Source organism: Notamacropus eugenii, chromosome 2 (genome assembly GCF_028372415.1).
Source record: "Notamacropus eugenii isolate mMacEug1 chromosome 2, mMacEug1.pri_v2, whole genome shotgun sequence".
NCBI lineage: Eukaryota > Metazoa > Chordata > Mammalia > Diprotodontia > Macropodidae > Notamacropus > Notamacropus eugenii.
The window spans coordinates 186682242-186699697 of record NC_092873.1 but is presented as its reverse complement, the minus strand read 5'-3'; the positions used below and the strand labels follow the sequence as shown (position 1 = coordinate 186699697).

The 17456-nt window shown below is 35.8% G+C and overlaps 1 protein-coding gene across 1 annotated transcript in view; it reads left to right on the top strand.

The window, feature by feature from the left end:
- The window catches only part of PDSS2 (decaprenyl diphosphate synthase subunit 2), a 284652-nt gene that overhangs the window by 213280 nt on the left and 53916 nt on the right, over positions 1-17456 (top strand). The window contains exons 5-6 of the mRNA XM_072642982.1: positions 10274-10447; positions 11384-11515. Coding sequence (XP_072499083.1) covers positions 10274-10447; positions 11384-11515 — 306 coding nt within the window. The remainder of the gene's footprint in view (positions 1-10273; positions 10448-11383; positions 11516-17456) is intronic.

Sequence of the window (17456 nt, the reverse complement as noted above, 5' to 3'; positions counted from 1 at the left end):
ATAGTAAGATAAAATTTAATATGCATAAAGTTCTGCAATTGGGTTTAAAAAAATATCCTGGACAGTACTAGATTAAGAGTTGTGGCTATACAAATAGTACCGATGAGAAAGATCTCAGGATTTTGGTGGTCTGCAAGCTCAATATGAGTGAACAGGAGACTTAACACTAACAATAATAGCATCTTAGACTGTATTAAGAAATCATACTGTCCAGGACAAGGAAGGTTACGGTCCTGTCATACTCTGACCTGATCAAACCACATTTGCAATATTGTGTTCAATTCTGTACACATGTTTCAGGAAGGATATTGAGGAGACTTGAGACTGTGCCATACCAAGACTTGTTTGAAGGAACCAGGGATGTTTAGCTTGGAGAAGAGAATACTCAGTAAGAGAGTGGGGAGGGAAAAGACATGATGGTTTTCTTAAAATATTTGAAAAACCCTCATGTGCAAAGAAGGATTGAATTTTTTCTTTTTGGTCCTAGAGGGAGCAAGTAGTTGGAAGTTGTAGAGGTGCACATTTCAGACAGCTATAAGGAAAATCTTTCAAATATTAGAGATATTTAAAAATGGAATGGGCTATTCTAGGGTTTCCCTCCAGTTTTTCAAAATTAAGGTAAATGTAGTAGGTGTATTTTTTCCAGATATGAGTCGGACCAGAGAGCCTCTGGGGTCCCTTCTAATTATGAGATTCTATGGTTCTGTGAATTCAATTTTGAAATCCATTTGAATCCTTTTGAAATCCATTCTCCCGAAACCTAGGGTCCATGTCATACTACATTAAACTTCCCTCTCCTCTATCACAAATTTCAAGATGGGGTGGTCATTTCTCCATAAGTTTATCATAATTTCTCTTCTAGCACCTAATTAATTATCATTTCTGATAATCAGATCCAAACTAGAGACTGGCCTTTTGAAATATGAAGTTATCGAATTATTAATTTCTCTGTTTTTAACAGAGAAAACTTTTAAAGATGTCCAGAGAATGTCCAGATGTCCAGTGTCCCATCACTGCCATGTCATGCCTACATGCCAGGCTTCAAATTTCTTCCCCAAATTCTTAATCTATTTCTTTTTTTCTGTTCTTAAAGTTTGTAGTATGTCCTAAGGAAAATAAATATGCTTCCATTTCTGCCTCTGTTGATCATCACCCTAATACTCTTTACCATGTTTCCTCTCTTGAGTTTCTGGAGATAATACGAGTTTTTGTTCACAGTATGCTACAATTAGTATTCTGCTTTCAATTTTATTGCTCTCTTTGTTGATTTACAAAATTTCTGGTTTTGGTGTTTAATTGGTAATTTTTAATTTGTTGTTTTTCTAGTTTTCTGGATTTTTTTTTTTAATTGTATGGTATGCCCAACTCCTTAGTTTGTTCTTCCTCTCTTTTATTAATGTAAGTGTTTAGAGATAGAAATTTTCCGCTAGGTCCTGCTTAAGTTTCATCACACAAATTTTGGTATGTTGTCTTGTCGTTATCTTTTATGAAATTATTGATGTTTCTGTGATTTGTTCTCTTAGCCACTCATTCTTTAGATTAGGTTATTTTCCAGTTAATTTTTAACCTATACTTCCAAGACTCTTTATTGAATAGAATTTTAATTGCATTACAATCCAAAAAGGGTGCATTTAATATTTCTGCTTTTCCACATTTGTTTGTGAGGTTTTTATGCCCTAATATGCAAGATCAGTTTTTGTGAAGGGGCCATGTACAGCCAAGAAAAAGGTATACTTCTTTCTATTCCCTTTCAATTTTCTCCAGAGATCTACCTTATCTAAATTTTAATAAAATTCTATTCCTCTCCTTAACTCTTCATTTATTTTATAGTTAAATTTATCTAGTTCAGAAAGTGATAAATTGAGGTCCCCCACTACTATAGTTTTGCTATTTCATCCTGTAACTTATTTTACTTTTCCTTTAAGAATTTAGATGCTGTGCCATTTGATGTGTATATGTTTAATATTAATATTACTTCATTATTGATGGTACCTTTTAGCAAAATGTAGTTTCCCTGATTATCTCTTTAATTAGGTATATTAATGATCACATTAAAAATATGTAATCTCTTATGCATCTATTATATAACACTGTGTATATCATGTATATGAATATATAGTGACCTATGCAAATAATTGTGATGTAAAATTGACTTATTAAATACTTTTAGCTATCAACCAAAATAATTCAGATTCACTGAGCCTTTGTCAAAAACCTGATATTTTCAGAGTAGCCCACATTGTGCTAAGGCTAGATTGAAGAATTCACATTTTATGTGGTATGTACAGAGCCACTGTAAAGGTAATGTAATTACAATGTAATGAAAATTTGTTCATTATTGTTGCGGTAGTTATATATACAATGACTTGGAAATCAAATATGGAAACAAGAAGACTAATTAAGATGTTGTTGAAGGAATCCAGGTGTGAAGTATCATAGGCCTAGACAAAGGTGTTGGCAGTGGAAGTGAACATTAAATAAAAATATAAAATGAATTCAGCAACTGTTCCTGACTCCTACTTCCATAAGTAGTTTGTGATGTATATTTCTGATTTTAATACTTATAACTTTTCATTCACTCAGCAAGATCATGTTCATTCTCTTTTAACCTGTTCTTTGCATTGGCAGTTTGTTAATTCTAATATAGTTCTCCCTAAATAGTACTTTCTCTTTAAAAAAAATAATTGGAGCACATTAAAAATACAAAAGGAATAAAAACCCTCTCTCACTCCCTTTCTCCCCCATATCCTCGCTCACTCTCTGTCCTTCTGCCTCTCCTCTCGTTTTGCCCTTCTACTCTTCTCCCCTTTTCCCCCTCTCTTCCTTTCTCCTTTTTTTCTAGACATACTCACACATCTCCCCAGCGATACAGTGGATTCTTACAAATTCACTCAAATCTGTTTCCCTGAGAAAGCATAACTCCCATAAGCACAGCATTTCTGCCCTTGAGCAATAGCACTGAGCTTCATGATTGGGGGGAAATATAGTTTGTAGGGACCTAGGGAACCAGGCCAGGGGAGCTGGGGACCTGAGCCCTGGCCAGAACTAGAATGTGATGTGAAAGGCTGGCTTTGGATGCTGGGGAGATAGACTGAGGTTTGGGCCTTGGTCTTCAAGGTTCCGTACAGCACATGAAAACTATTCTCACTGTGCACACCATATAATAGCTATTGCTTGACAAAATATAGCAATTAAAAAACATAGAAGGGAGTACTAGTAGAATGGAAGAGGAGGTCTAAGAATGCATGATTTAATTAACTCTATGAAGTGAAAGAGAATTAAAATTTAAAGTTTTAAAGTTTTCACAAATAGTTTGGAAATAGGAGAAATACATTTTGCTTTCTTTCAAGTTAAAAATTCAGAATAGATAGGTTTAAAAATGAAAAATGGATTTTAAGAGATTTAAAAAGTGAACATTAAGTGCTATATGAAAGCATTAAAATACTCCAGGGTATATTTTATTGGTTCATTTACTCACAACCTTGTCCCTCACATTATACCCAAGGCATGTATTAATGAGCTAATAAAACATGCTGTGTCATGTTTTACTGCTTGTTGGGCATCTGTTAGCACTAACATCAGTCACAAATCCAAGACTTTGATGATGGCAATGGTGATAATGATAAATACCTATAATTTTACTGACATCTTTTTTTCTTTGAAGTAGACAGTCTCTCTTAAATCATCCATTGAACATGAAAATGTTGAAATTGATTCAGAATTAAAGTCTATTGTGCGGATGTCTTCAGGAATGATTTAGATTCAAAGGAGAAAAGAAACAAGCAAACTTGGTATGAGGTAAAAGCATTACCCATCAGACAGAGGAATGTCAGCTTGAGTCAGAATTGGCTATGAAGTGAAAAGATGGAAAAGTTACAGTTGCTCAATGTAGCCATTTTTGATTAGTTAAGCCATTGAGTTCAGAATGGGTCAGACGGGTGTGAGGTTTTTTTTGTTGTTATTGAAGGGGAAGGAATAGTATTAAATTTAAATCTATGCAGAATTTGGGTACAAGCTTTACAAATTATTAGTCAGTACCACACAACAACCTTGAAAGACAGATATTTTAACAGTTTTGCTTGGTATTAATAATAAATTATATTTTTGTAATATTTTTGAGTTTTACAAGCCACTTGAAAGGTCAAACAATTTGCTTATTTAAATTGTTTAAAAGACACGAATAGGGGCAGTTAGGTGGCTCAGTGAATAGAGCAACCGGCCCTGGAGTCAGGAGGACCTGAGTTCAAATCTGGCCTCAGATACTTACTAGCTGTGTCATCCTGGGCAAATCAGTTAAACCAGATTGCCTCCAGAAAAATAAAAACAATTATGAATGTAGTAACAAACCATTTTCTGAGAACAGGTCCATGATATAAGTAAGGTTCAAAGACTAGGAACAAGGACTAGATCTGTGATTTCATTGGTTTTCAGAACTCTTTAATGAGGAAACTCTGTACTAATGTTGGCATTTTCTCTGCAACTTACAGTCATAGAGTTGCTTAGAGCACTGGGAAGCTAAGTAACTTACCTAGGGCGATATAAACAGTATGGATCAGAGGCAAGTCTATCTGACTCGAAGTCCAGGACTCTTTTCCCTGTGCCTCTAATAAAGAATAACTATTGGGCAGTTAGGTGGCACAATGGATAGAGTGCTGAGCCTGGAGCCGGAATTCTCATCTTCCTGAGTTCAAATCTAGCTTCCCAATACTTACTAGCTGTGTGACCTTGGGCAAGTCGCTTAATCCTGTTGGCCCATCTGTAAAATGAGCTGGAGGAGGAAATGGCAAACATTTGTATCTTTGCCATAATGGACACAACTGAAAACGAGTGAACAACAAATTGTAAATATTTCTAATATCTGTGATTTCATCAGTTTTGTTGTTACTTTTCATCAATGCAGATAGCATTGGGATTTACTCAGGCCAAAAAACCCTTTAACTTGCAGCTCACCTGGTGAGAAATCTCTCAGAACTTCCACGAGGCTGGGCCTCAGGCCTGTGTGCATAGTGCATGGCATACAGTAAGCCTTTAACATGGTACTTCCTGACTGAGTTGTCCACTGAGAGACTGTCACTAACTGTGTCTGAAGCCTTTTCGGCTTGGTAGGCAGGTACTTCTGAGTCTTGTATGCCACTGACCATCTCCACACCATGTTCTTAGAAGAAGCAACAAAGACATTGGTGGAGTTGGTTTCCTCATGTGCCTTAAGGCAACAAGAAACATGGAACACTTGGTCATCTTATCTCATAGTATGGATGATGAGCTTAAGCAAAAAGATTACAGTGAAGACAGTTGCATTTTATATGCCAGTAACTTTTCCAGACATTGAAGAATTTTGTCATAGAGCTCTCCAAGTCATTATGTACTTCAGTAGTAAGTGATTTCATTACAAATATAGGCATAGAAGAGTAGAGCAAAAGTTGTGTTGGAAAGAGTGGCAAAGGTTTGAGAACTAAAAAAGGACACAGGTATCTAGGGAACTCCTATACAGTATATCATAAATATTTTCTTCTAAAAAAAAGCTTAGGGGAAGCTAGGTAGCACTATGGATCAAGCTCTGCATCTAGATTCAGGAAAACCTGAGTTCAAATCCTACTCCAGATACTAGCCAAGTCACTTAACCTCTCTACCTCAAGTTCCTTATTTGCAAAGTGGAGATTACAATAGCATCTACCTCCCAGGGTGGCTGTGAGGATAAAATGAGATAATACTTAATCAATGTCTTGCAAATCTTAAGGTGCTACATAAATAATAGTGATTATTATTGTTGTTTCATTATTATTTTATAAGAGAATCAGAAGATACAGGACGTAGTGAGCATCATGCAACATCACAGAATATAAATTTACTATGGGTAGGACTAATTACTGATGAATGAATGAATGAATGAATGAATGAATGAATGAAAAGCATTTATTAAGAGTTTACAATGTGCTAAATGCTGAAGATACAAAAAGAAAATCAGTCAAGAATTTTACATTCTAATGGAGGAGAAATTACATATAGATGCTTTTAACTAGAAGTCAAATTAAAAAGACCGCTGTCCTTAAGGTACAGTGACAAACAGATAGTAATGCATCTTCTGTGTCACTTCCATTAATAAAACCCTGTGTATTTCTGTTGTTGAACCATTTGACAATATCAAGGACTTTGGTGGTGATAAGTCATAAACGTGTATGTATAAAAAAGACTATGAAATCTCTCTTGGCAACCCAAAGGCTTTTCTTATGGCCTTGCCAAGGAATATTTGAAAAAAATGAAGAAAATGTAAGTATTAAACAAGCCAAGCTCTTCCAGGAAGTGTGACCAAAGTAACAGGTTGTCAACTTCAAGTGCAGATGAGTGATGAAATGGCATAAATATCAACTAATATGTATTTTGCAGCTTCCATGTTATTTTCAATAAAGGCAGTTCATTCCACGCATGGCTCTGATTAAAGGTTTACACTTTTACTGATAGGTGATAAATTTATGTAAATTCATCCCCAAATCCTTAATTGGGTCATGTACCCATTTTAGGTTCCAAGATGATCTCACTGTACAAGTAAGCAGCCCTCTCAGAGATTCTTCCAGATCATGGGTTCATAGATTTAGATCTGTAAGGGACTTTACAGATCATTGAATCCAAACCCCTCATTTTACAGATAGGGAAATCAAGGTAGAGAGAGGTTAAGGGATTTGCCCAGCATCTTACAATTACTAAGTATCTGAGGCAAGATTTGAACTCAAGTCTTCCTAATGCCAGAGCCACCATTACATTGCCTAATCTTTTCTGGGAATTTTGTTGGCCATCTCACTTCAGTAACTTATAAGGAGGAGCTTAGAATATAATTCAGCTATTCACAGATTTGTTTCTCTGAAGGGTTATTCAGAATGGAGCCACCATGAATATGGAAGGTATCTCATACAATTTAAATTCATTTTTAAGTGAAATGGCTAGATATGAATATACTATGATTTTTGTATGAATATGCATGGCATTTTAGCAAAGTGTATATACAATTAGTAACATAGGAGCATTTATTTGCAAAGAAAATATTAGAGCAATATTAGGTTTAAGGAAGAAAGGGTTCAAAGTTTCACTATCAGCTTTTTTATTAAGAATGCTGTATTACAAGCTGACAGATGTGTGTTTGTATAATTCTTCATTCTGTCCATCTTTCAAAGTAATGGCTTCCAAGATAACCTCTGCCACAGACATATTATATCCCTGTGAAATGGGTCTGTCGTTTGATGGTTGTTTTAAATTCATGTCTCCAGCAGCTAAGTTCCATTTTCCATTCACATCACAAAATCTACTGTTCTTTCTTTTCATGCCTCAGACATGATTCTTCCATTCTAAATTTCTGTTCTTTTATCTGGTTTGCAACTGTGTGAGCATAAGGTCAGTGACTTGTTAAAAAGTTATAAAGCAGTTCAGTGGTAGAGACCTTAAATCTCAAGATCCTTAATCTGTTTCCCTATTTGCTGGGTTATTGTGTGCGTCTCATGTATTGCTTGATCCCAGTGTGTAATAAATGTGAACACAAGAACAGTCCAGTGGTTTCCATGGTTGGAATTTTCTTGCTACCTAAATTGTTCAATGATATATACTCTTCTGAACCCCACCCCTAATTGTGTTCTAGAAACTGCAGTCTTAGCTGATATGTGTTTTAAAAGAAAGGGAAGGCATGAAAAAGAAAATAGATTTTTGTCCGTTGAAATTGTTGAATTTAATTTGGAGCAAAAAATGTATGTAGGTATGCATAGCTCCATTCTCAAAATTAGAAGTTCCACTAATGTAAATGCTATTAGTGATTTTTTCATGTATTCTGTAAAGCAAGTCTAGAATGAATATTAGTAGAGTGGCACAGAAATCTAATACAGTATTACAAGATATGTGTAAAACCCAGATTATATTTGCTCCTGTCACCTTCCTGCCTACAATGGGTAATGGAGTGTCAGTAAACAATGAATTTCAATGTAATACTCATCTTATCATTTTCTTTGCATTTCAGAATTCTGATACATTTCCCATTAGTCACATATTCTCTTTTGCCCTGTAACCTAGCACCCTTTAGCATGTACACATGACAGGCAGATTAGAGATTAATGGAGGGATTAAATTTCATTTGTTACCAGTTTCTTTACAGATAATAGCTTTAGAAAGCGATAGTGTCTGATTTAGATCCTATTCATAAATGTACCACAATACTTCAATAAAGCACGCAAAGGTTAGATTTTAGGTTTTTTTATTTCAATATAAATGAGGATTGTTGGAAAATGTTTTGTTTAAACCCTTTATTTTTAAAAGTTTCTCAAGTCTAATAGTCTTCTGATTGGGTAAATTCCATATGCTGAACATGTGACTCTTTAATAATTAGAAATCTTAGAGTATCTAAGGTTCATTATTCTGAATATGAATTCCAATTGCACAGTATTGTCATTTTAGAAGGTATAAGTCTGGGGAATCCTTTCCCTCTGTAGAGAGCAGATGATCCACAGAAAAATGAAATGAGGAATGCCAAGCCAAAAACTATTTAGTAGAAGTTTTTAAGCAACAGAGAGAAGACTTTACTTAGCAACTTTTAAAATTAACTACAGAAAATAAAAAACTCCTAATAAAGGAAACAAACAATTAATTTTCAATTTTAGTTCTCTATTATTGTCACAAAGGCAGGAGATGAAGAAAAGGAATTGATGAGTAAAGACAGAAAAACAGAGGGGGGAGTAAAGATGACTCATTACTATTTACTACAATTTTTTTTTTAACCTACACATTACACAGGAGATAAGCATGGCTTGAAGTTTTTAGTAAAAAGTTTGGAACCATGAATTTATTGAAATCCTCTCTGTCCCCTTCACGTTCAATAAAGATATACGCTGACTTTCCACTCTTGAGTAAAGTGTTTCATCTCATTTTACAAAGCAAAAGAATGAATTTATAGAACAGCATCCCTCTTATATGAGTTGGAGTAGTGGAGAAAAAAGGATTTGAAAACAAGTTCATATTCGAGTTCCTCCACCATCGATAAGTCACCGTATCTGTCCACAACTCAATTTTCTCATCTGTTGAAAGGATATTTGCACTACCTACTTCCCAGGAATGAATGTGTAGAAGGCTCTCTTTAATACTAAAGCAGTATATGGATATAGATTACCAGCATGATCCTCCCAAAATAACACTCACGGTGCCACTTTGTTGTTATAAACCTAGGAAAGATTAACTAGATTTACCACCCGACTTCAGCCCTAAATTAAAAGTTCTCCACCCTTTGTAAAAGAATGAACTGAATTGTATGCTAAGACCCAGAATATAAAATCATAGCCTCAGAAGGCTAGAACTACAAGTGACCTCAGACATCCTCTCATCTGACTCCATGTTTTATAGCCGAGGAAACTGAGGCTCACAGACGTTAAGTGTTCTGCCTGAAATCGCAGACCCTAGAAGTGGTAAGATGAACTCTTGAACCCAGACCTTGGTGACTCTAAATCCGGTAATCTTCCTTCCATAAGGGACTTTTTTTTAAAGGAGAAGGTATTGCTTCCTAGACTGAATCCCTAGTATAAACTTACTTTCTTGCTCCTTCCCTTCAAAGTGGAAATGAGTATTTTTTTTAAAATCACAATTATTGAGGGTTCTGGTTGGTCAGAGTTTTAAGGTAAGTTTGTGGTATGGGATTAAACTTCAAATAGTAGTTCTTTTTCAGTTTGCTTTATGGTTTTTAATAGTTTAAAGATGAAAGCAGGTATCCATAGATTACCTGAAAGCACATAATTACCCTTTGTATATACTCCCTTTGCAACATCTTAACATAGTAACTGGCCTTGGTGTATTTCTGTGAAATAATCCATGCCCCCTATACTGTGGGACCAGAGAATTTTTTCCCCATGATTCCCTTGTCCTTTTCTTTCTCGTTGGTAGTTGTAGTCTTACATAAGATTTCATAGATTTGGGGGTGCAACAGACCTCTCTCAACAAAGAGTTTGGTTCTAAGTCCCATGTTGCTTCATTTCACCTCAGTTTGTTCTGGGTTATCCATTTAAAAGTAACAGTTCCCTGGCTCTGAAACTGACATTTATCGTATTTCCTCTAATTTTTGTCTTCTCCATTGTTTTAAAAGCAATGACTTTTGAGGTCAAGTCTTGGCATTTTTCCTTTTATCACCTACAAGTGAAAAATAGTTTGTAGTGTTTGTTGCCTAGTCCTATCTTCTTCAGCAACTGAAACAGTTGAGCCACTTAAAAAAAATTTTTTTAAAGCTTTTTCATCTTGGCTTTTGTTGCATTTTCAGGAAAACTGTATCACAGATGATATCGGAATATCGACTTGGAAGGAGCAGATTTTCCTCTCCCATAGTGCCTTGCTAGCAAAAAGCTGCCAAGCTGCAATGGAATTAGCAAAGCATGATACTGAGGTCCAGGATATGGCATTTCAGTATGGAAAGCACATGTCTATGAGTCATAAGGTATTGGCATACCCTTTCTCTTTATCCAGTGTTTAAATAACTAAAATGACATATGTGGAACCTTTTAGTACTTAATGACCTTTTAGGTCTCAAAAATGTTTAGCATGTACTTAAGACTCATCAGTCATTTAATCATTATCTGTTATATAATATAGACTGTATAACATGATACTATGTACTTTTCATAAAAAGCCACCATTTACTTACAGTGTATTTGGAATGTCTTTCTTTTCCTACTACCTTAAGTGGCTCCTGACAGAACTACTGGAAATTATGATATAATGAGTAAATGCTGCCATTCACACAATTGGAAGGACATTCGCAAGAAGATGGAAGTTTTTGTTATTATTCCTTTATGACTGCTTGAAAATTAGAAATTGAGGGAAGTTAATGAAAGCTTAGAGGTTATTGAGAAACATGAAAATGCTTTAGTTCTAATTGCTGTTTTTAATGTACAGAATAAAGCAAACACCCTGAGATTAGCAATTTCAGGGTTCATTTTTTTAAAACTAATTTCTAAATATATTTAATAGTATATATCTCACAGATGCTAGTCAAGCATTTCACTGGAGAAAATAGTTTTCATGGAGGGCGGGGGTGACTTTTTTCTCTTACAATAAAACTAAACAGATTTGAGGAGAATGTTTATAAAATATGTAGAATTTTATCAAGAAAGGATGTTTACCAAATCCTTGCTTCTAATTTTAAAAATAAATAAAAGCTAGAGGGGAGTTATAAAAGGAAAAAATAGCCTCAGATAAATTTGAAGGTTAGTATATTTCAAAACATTCATCTACACAATATTTTCATCTAAAAAGTCCTTTCTTTAGTCTTTTTCAGTTACTATAATGTCTCTTCTCATGACTAAAATATACTAGTTATAAGTGTTTCAGGTTACAATACTCTAACATAACTCTTTTTGTCCATTGTCTCCAGATAAACTCTGACCTCCAGCCTTTTATTAGAGGGAAGAGCGGTGGCTTCGTAGCATTTAATTTAAATTCAGCTCCTGTAGTCTTACATCAGGAATTTCTTGGAAGAGAAATGTGGATTAAGCAGATCAGAGAGGTAACCTAAAATTAATTCTATATAGAGTGATGCTAGTAGTGTTTGACTTATTTCAATATATGTTTCATGATTGCTTAAAACACTGTCATTCCATTGTATGAGAGCATTGTCAAGGAGCAGGTACAATTTCTTCTTCATAGAAACCTAGATTTTTAATGAATCGAAACATTGTCATTTAAAAGTCAGAAAATTATAATTCTGCATTCTCTTATTATCTAAGTCCCGGAATACTGCAACACAAGGCTAGTGCCTGTGGTGAATGCTAATTAATTCAGTTTTTTTTTTCCAAAGGCTTTCAAAAATTGTGCTATGGTAATAGCACCACCCTTTAACTGACTGCAATTTCCCATCTGTAGACTCTAGCACAGGCTGCAGAATTCCAGGAGCTCCGTCTGTCAACTCATTGAGTTATTTTAAAACAAACTAGGACCCTGAGTGAGCTCTGAGGCATTCTAAAAGAAAAAGAGATGGAGGTGGAAGGGGGAGGATAGAAATCATTGTATTTTGGAGCTGGAAAGGGCCTTAAATATCATCCCCTAATGCTCTCACTAACTACTTTGTTGTACCAACAATTGAGGTACACAAGATCTTTTCCTCTTATCTAAGACATCATTAGATTCTGTGACTTAAAATTGTTGAAGGATTCTTTATGGCTGCTGAAAAAAAAACAATTCAGAAATGTATAATGTTACTTGCTGGAATTGTGTTAAGTGAATATTACGTGTTAATATTTTTAAATTAATTCTATAGAGCAAGAACTGACTATATACTTCAAAATGAAAATAAACCCACTTGCCCTTATAAATGACAAAAGATCTAGATGTAAAATTCTAACATTTCCATTCTTCCACATCCATGATTTTATTACTATGAGTATTCCCTGCATATTTTCTGCTTCAGGAGATGATCTTCATAGGATTATAGGTTTAGATGGAAACTGAGGGCCACCTAGGTTAACTGACTTGGTCTTAAGCACGTGGGTAGTAACTAGCAGAGTGGAGATTTGAACTCAAGTCATCTGATTCCATATCCAGCATTCTTTCTTCTGTGCCTCATTGTTGTGGTCAAAAACATTTTACCACGAGGTGGTAAATCTAAAACAGCTCTGAAGGTGAGCTTCTCTGAATTTAAATAAGCTGCTCTTTGGATGAGGCTCTGTTTTCAAGGTTGGTAGAACTGCCCAAGCTTTGTACTGTGCTGTCAAAGCCTTTATGACTTTATAAAATGAAGTGTTTTTTACTGAGAGATATTTTCACTAGGTTTGTTCAGCAGTGTCATAAAATGGGTCCTGCACGAAGTCCAAGTAAAAGACATTTTTCCCAGGATGGTGAGGTGCTCCAGATCCTCTTGTTCTCAGATGACATTACACTACTTACATCAAGTCTCAAGACTCCTTGCTGAAATTTATAGTAAAGCAGCAGATCTGTCGACCCATATTTGCTTTAAAAAAATTGGGGAAAGTTGATTAAAAATACATTACCCAGATCATGATATGCATCTGGACAGTCATCTTATTAAGGCAGATAGCTAATGAAATGACAGGTAGTCATTTCCAGTGCCTGGAATTAAGGAGAAGGAGAGAGGACTAGGTAGAGATAAGAACTGAACCTGTGATTTCATTGGTAAAGGGAAGCAGGTAAAGAAACTCCTTCTGCCAAAGCGGACCAGCCCCTTCTCTACAATTTAAATCTTAGAAAGTTGAGTACAATTACTGAAACTTTAAGTGATTTGACCAGAATCATGGAGCCAGTAGGTGTCAGCGACAGGACTTGAAACTAGATCTTTCTGGCTTCAAAGTCCTCTCAGTATCTGCTGCATTACAGTGTCTCTTGGGCAAGACTAGAAAATGTTGAGAATTGATACTATACTTTAAGTGATCCCAACAGAATCCATCTCTTTTAAAGCTAGCATTTTTCCTTTGATGTGTTAAAGTTGTAGATTGTTGAATGACACAGTCTCAGAAGAATTAATATTACAAATAATCGAAACATGATGACATTTGCATTCAGGACATCTAGATTGTGCTCTATTGCCAAGGATAACTTATACATGAGATGTGATGTAAAAGTAAGGGTCATAGCCTCTGATATGGTGGAAAGAGGGCTAGATTCAGAGTCAGAAGATCTGATGTTTTGGCTTTGATGCTGACTACCTATGTGCCCTTGAGCAGGTTGCTTACCTTTAACCTCAGTTTCCTCACTTGTAAAATGCTTCAAATCTATGCTTTAATCATAGAGACCTTAAAGGTGGTCCAGTACAATACCCTCATTTTATTGAAGAAGAAACTGAGGTCTGCCTGCTTGGAATGCTCTGCCTTCTCAACTGTCTACTGACTTCCCTAACTTCCTCTTAAGTCCCAACTAAAACTCCATTTTTTACAGGAAGCTTTTTCCAAACCCTCTTCATTCTAGTGCCTTCCCTCTATTAATTATTTCCTATTTCTCCTGTGTATAGCATGCTTTGTATATTTGTTTGTATGTTGTCTCTCCCATTAGACTGTAAGCTTCTTGAGGTCAGGGACTCTCTTTTCCTCTTTTTGTATCCCCAGGACTTAGCACAGTGCCTTGCATATAGCAATTGCTTAATAAGTATTGATAAAGTAACCTGTCCAAGGTCATAAGCATAAAACAAAGGTAGTAGAGCCAATATTTCAATGCAAGTACTATGATTCCACATATTCTTTCCACTGCACCATGCTTGCTTAATATCAAGGAGATGAATGACTGGAATAGGATTATATTATAAAAATGAGACTAAGTAGATAAATACTGTAATACTAAAAGAACAAGATGGAGGCCTCTGCTGCATTGGGTAGATCATTTATAGGAAAATGTGGATAAGAATCCCACTGAGTGAGATAGTATGATCTTCATACTATGGATTGTAATCTCAGAGAGAAGACACTAACTAGGGTAGGGTGTAGCCACACAGATGAAATATACAGATCCATCAAAATGCCAAAGTAAGAAAAAAAGACATATGTAGAGGTCCTGTAGAGGAGGGTTAGTAACAGGGACACCTCATCTTTGAGAATAGATTTTTTTCTTTCTTTTTTGTATTTGTATCTCAGGCGCCTGACATATTCTTCCCTTAATACAATCTAACTTCATGAATTCATCATCTCCCATGGGTTCAGTTATCATCTCTATGCAAGTGATTCCCAGATCGATCGATCGATCTATCTATCTATCTATCTATCTATCTATCTATCTATCTATCTATCTTATATATATATATATATATATATATATATATATATATATATATATATATACCCAGCCATAATTGCTCTCCTGAGCACATCTCCTATATCACCAGCTGCCTTTTACACATCCTGACTGGATATCCCAGAGACATCTTAAATTTAATATGCCCCAAGCATATCTCATTTTTTTTTACCCAAATCCTTCCTCTTCCCAACTTTCCTATTAGTCTCCAGGGCAACACCATCACTCCCAGTCACCCAAGCTTTCAACTTCAGTGTTGTCCTCAACTCTTCAATCAGACTCACCCCCCATATCCAGTCCATTGCAAAGTCTTGTTTTCTCATTTATATCATCACTCTAGTATTCCCCTTTTTCTCTAGTCACATAGTCGAGGCAGCTAGGTGGTGCAGTGGATAGAGCACCGGTGCAGGAGTCAGGAGGACCTGAGTTCAAATCTCACCTCAGACACTTGACACTCACTAACTGTGTGTCCTTGGGTAAGTCACCCCAGTTGCCTCATTCTGCATCATCTCCAGTCATCCTGATGAATTTTTGGTCACTGGATTCAGATAGCTCTGGAGGAGAAGTGAGACTGGTGACCTGCACAGCCCTCCCTCACTCAAAACAAAGTCAAGTGCAAGTCATGTCATTATTTCTCTGATGGTATGGTCTTCTTCAGCAATGAAGGACGAACACACACACACACACACACACACACACACACACACACACACAGTCACGTAGTCACATAGTCACTACACTAATTAAAGGTCTTAAGGAAATCTCACCTTGACCATTACAATAATCATTTCATTGACTTGCCTCAAGTTTCTCCCCACCAGTCCATCCTCCATTCTACTACCAAAACATTACCCCTTGTTCAGTAAGTGACAGTAACTCCATATTGCCTTCAATGCCAAATGTTAAATACTTTGTCATTTAAAGCCCTTCATATTCTGATCTTTTCCTATCTTTAAGGCTTATTATATTTTCCTCCATTCAACACATTCTACAGTCCAACTACCCTGACCTACTTGTTTCCCACACTCAACACTCTGTCTTCTTACTACAAGTACTTGCTGTCCTCCATGCCTGGAATACCATCTCTCCTCACCTCCACCCCCTGGCTTCTCTCATAATTCAGATCAAACCCCACCTTCTACAGGAGGCCTCTCATTGCCCTACCCTATTCAGGTCCCTAGTGTCTTCTCTCAGCGATTATAATTTTGCTTCCACCATTTTATTGGGAGTTTCTTGAGAGTAGACTATGTTTTTGCCTTTGTATCTTTAGTGGTTAGCACAGTGCCTGCCACATAGTATACTGTTACTACATGTTTGTGGATTGATTGACTTAATAAACAAATTCTTGCTGGTTGGTTATTGTAAAAGAAAGAATACAAAATCTTAGCATAAGAATATTTACCTTGCTTATGTAGATTTCAGCTAATCCAACATTTATAGTTTCTACCTGCAGAAATTTGTTCTTAGATCTTGCCATTCTTGATCCAGTTGTCTTTTTCCATTACTCATTGAGGTTCACACTATAGCAAGAGAAAGATGAGTAGCTAATTATATTGGTAAGGAAGAAATCATGTATTCATAGTGTCCCATTATGCCATTTGAGAAGTCGGAGAGAAATTTTTATCCCTTGGTACTTTTAATATTGATCATGTCTGTTTTCCACCCTTACCTCCTACACTACCTCAGAACAACGGTAACAAGCACAAAACTATAGCTATTTTACGTAGTACTTTAAGAAGTAGATGTTGGGAAATGATGAGGTGTCAGGGTAACCCTGAAGTTGTTTATATGTATCTGCTTCCAATTAACACTGTTCTTTCTGTGATAGTAGTGAGTGTAGGGCTACAATAACTTAGTTTTAAGTGACAGTCCTACAGCCATCAGGGAAAATACATATATATGTATATGTGTGTATATATGTATGTGTGTATATACACACACACACACACACACACACACACACACACATAATGTATATTTGTAGCCATACAGGTAGAGAATGAGTAATTCGCTCTTTGAGAGGTGAAGTCATTAGCTGCTTATCTTATTGATTCCCAATAAAAGAGAGTGGGCATCTTCAGAGAGTTGCAGGCCTCTGTCTCTCTCAAGGAGTACAGGTGCTACTTACTGCAGATCAGCATCCTGGATTTTTAATGATCTGTCTAGTTATCTGATTCCATTCTAAGCCACAGGAGAAATAAAAATTGTGATTATGTTATCTTAGCTATTCCTAGAAGTACTGAAGTGTCATATGAGTTTGTGACATTCTGACACCATTATAACTAATCATAAATTCACTAAATATGTTACCTTTTACAAATTCATAAATACAACTTACTTGTTACCAGACATTCCAGTCTCACTTCTCATTCAAAAATCTATTCTTGATTGTGCTTGTAAGCTAAGTGTGTGAGGGCAGTATGAATGCACTAGAAAATAACAATTCCAATTTCCTTTTTTGAAACATACACATAGAAAAGAAGTCATATATTCAAGAAGTCTTCATACACACTATTCTCCATTCTGATGCTATATACTTCAGGTGATGATTGCCTTCCTCTCCAAATTACAATGAATATTGATAGTGTAAACACTTGAATCATAGACTTGTTGAACTGGAAGGTACCTCAGTAGTCATCCAACCCCTCTCTAAAGCAGGAATGCCTTTTACAGAATCCAATTCCAAATAGTACTAATTGTTAGGGAGGTTTGGT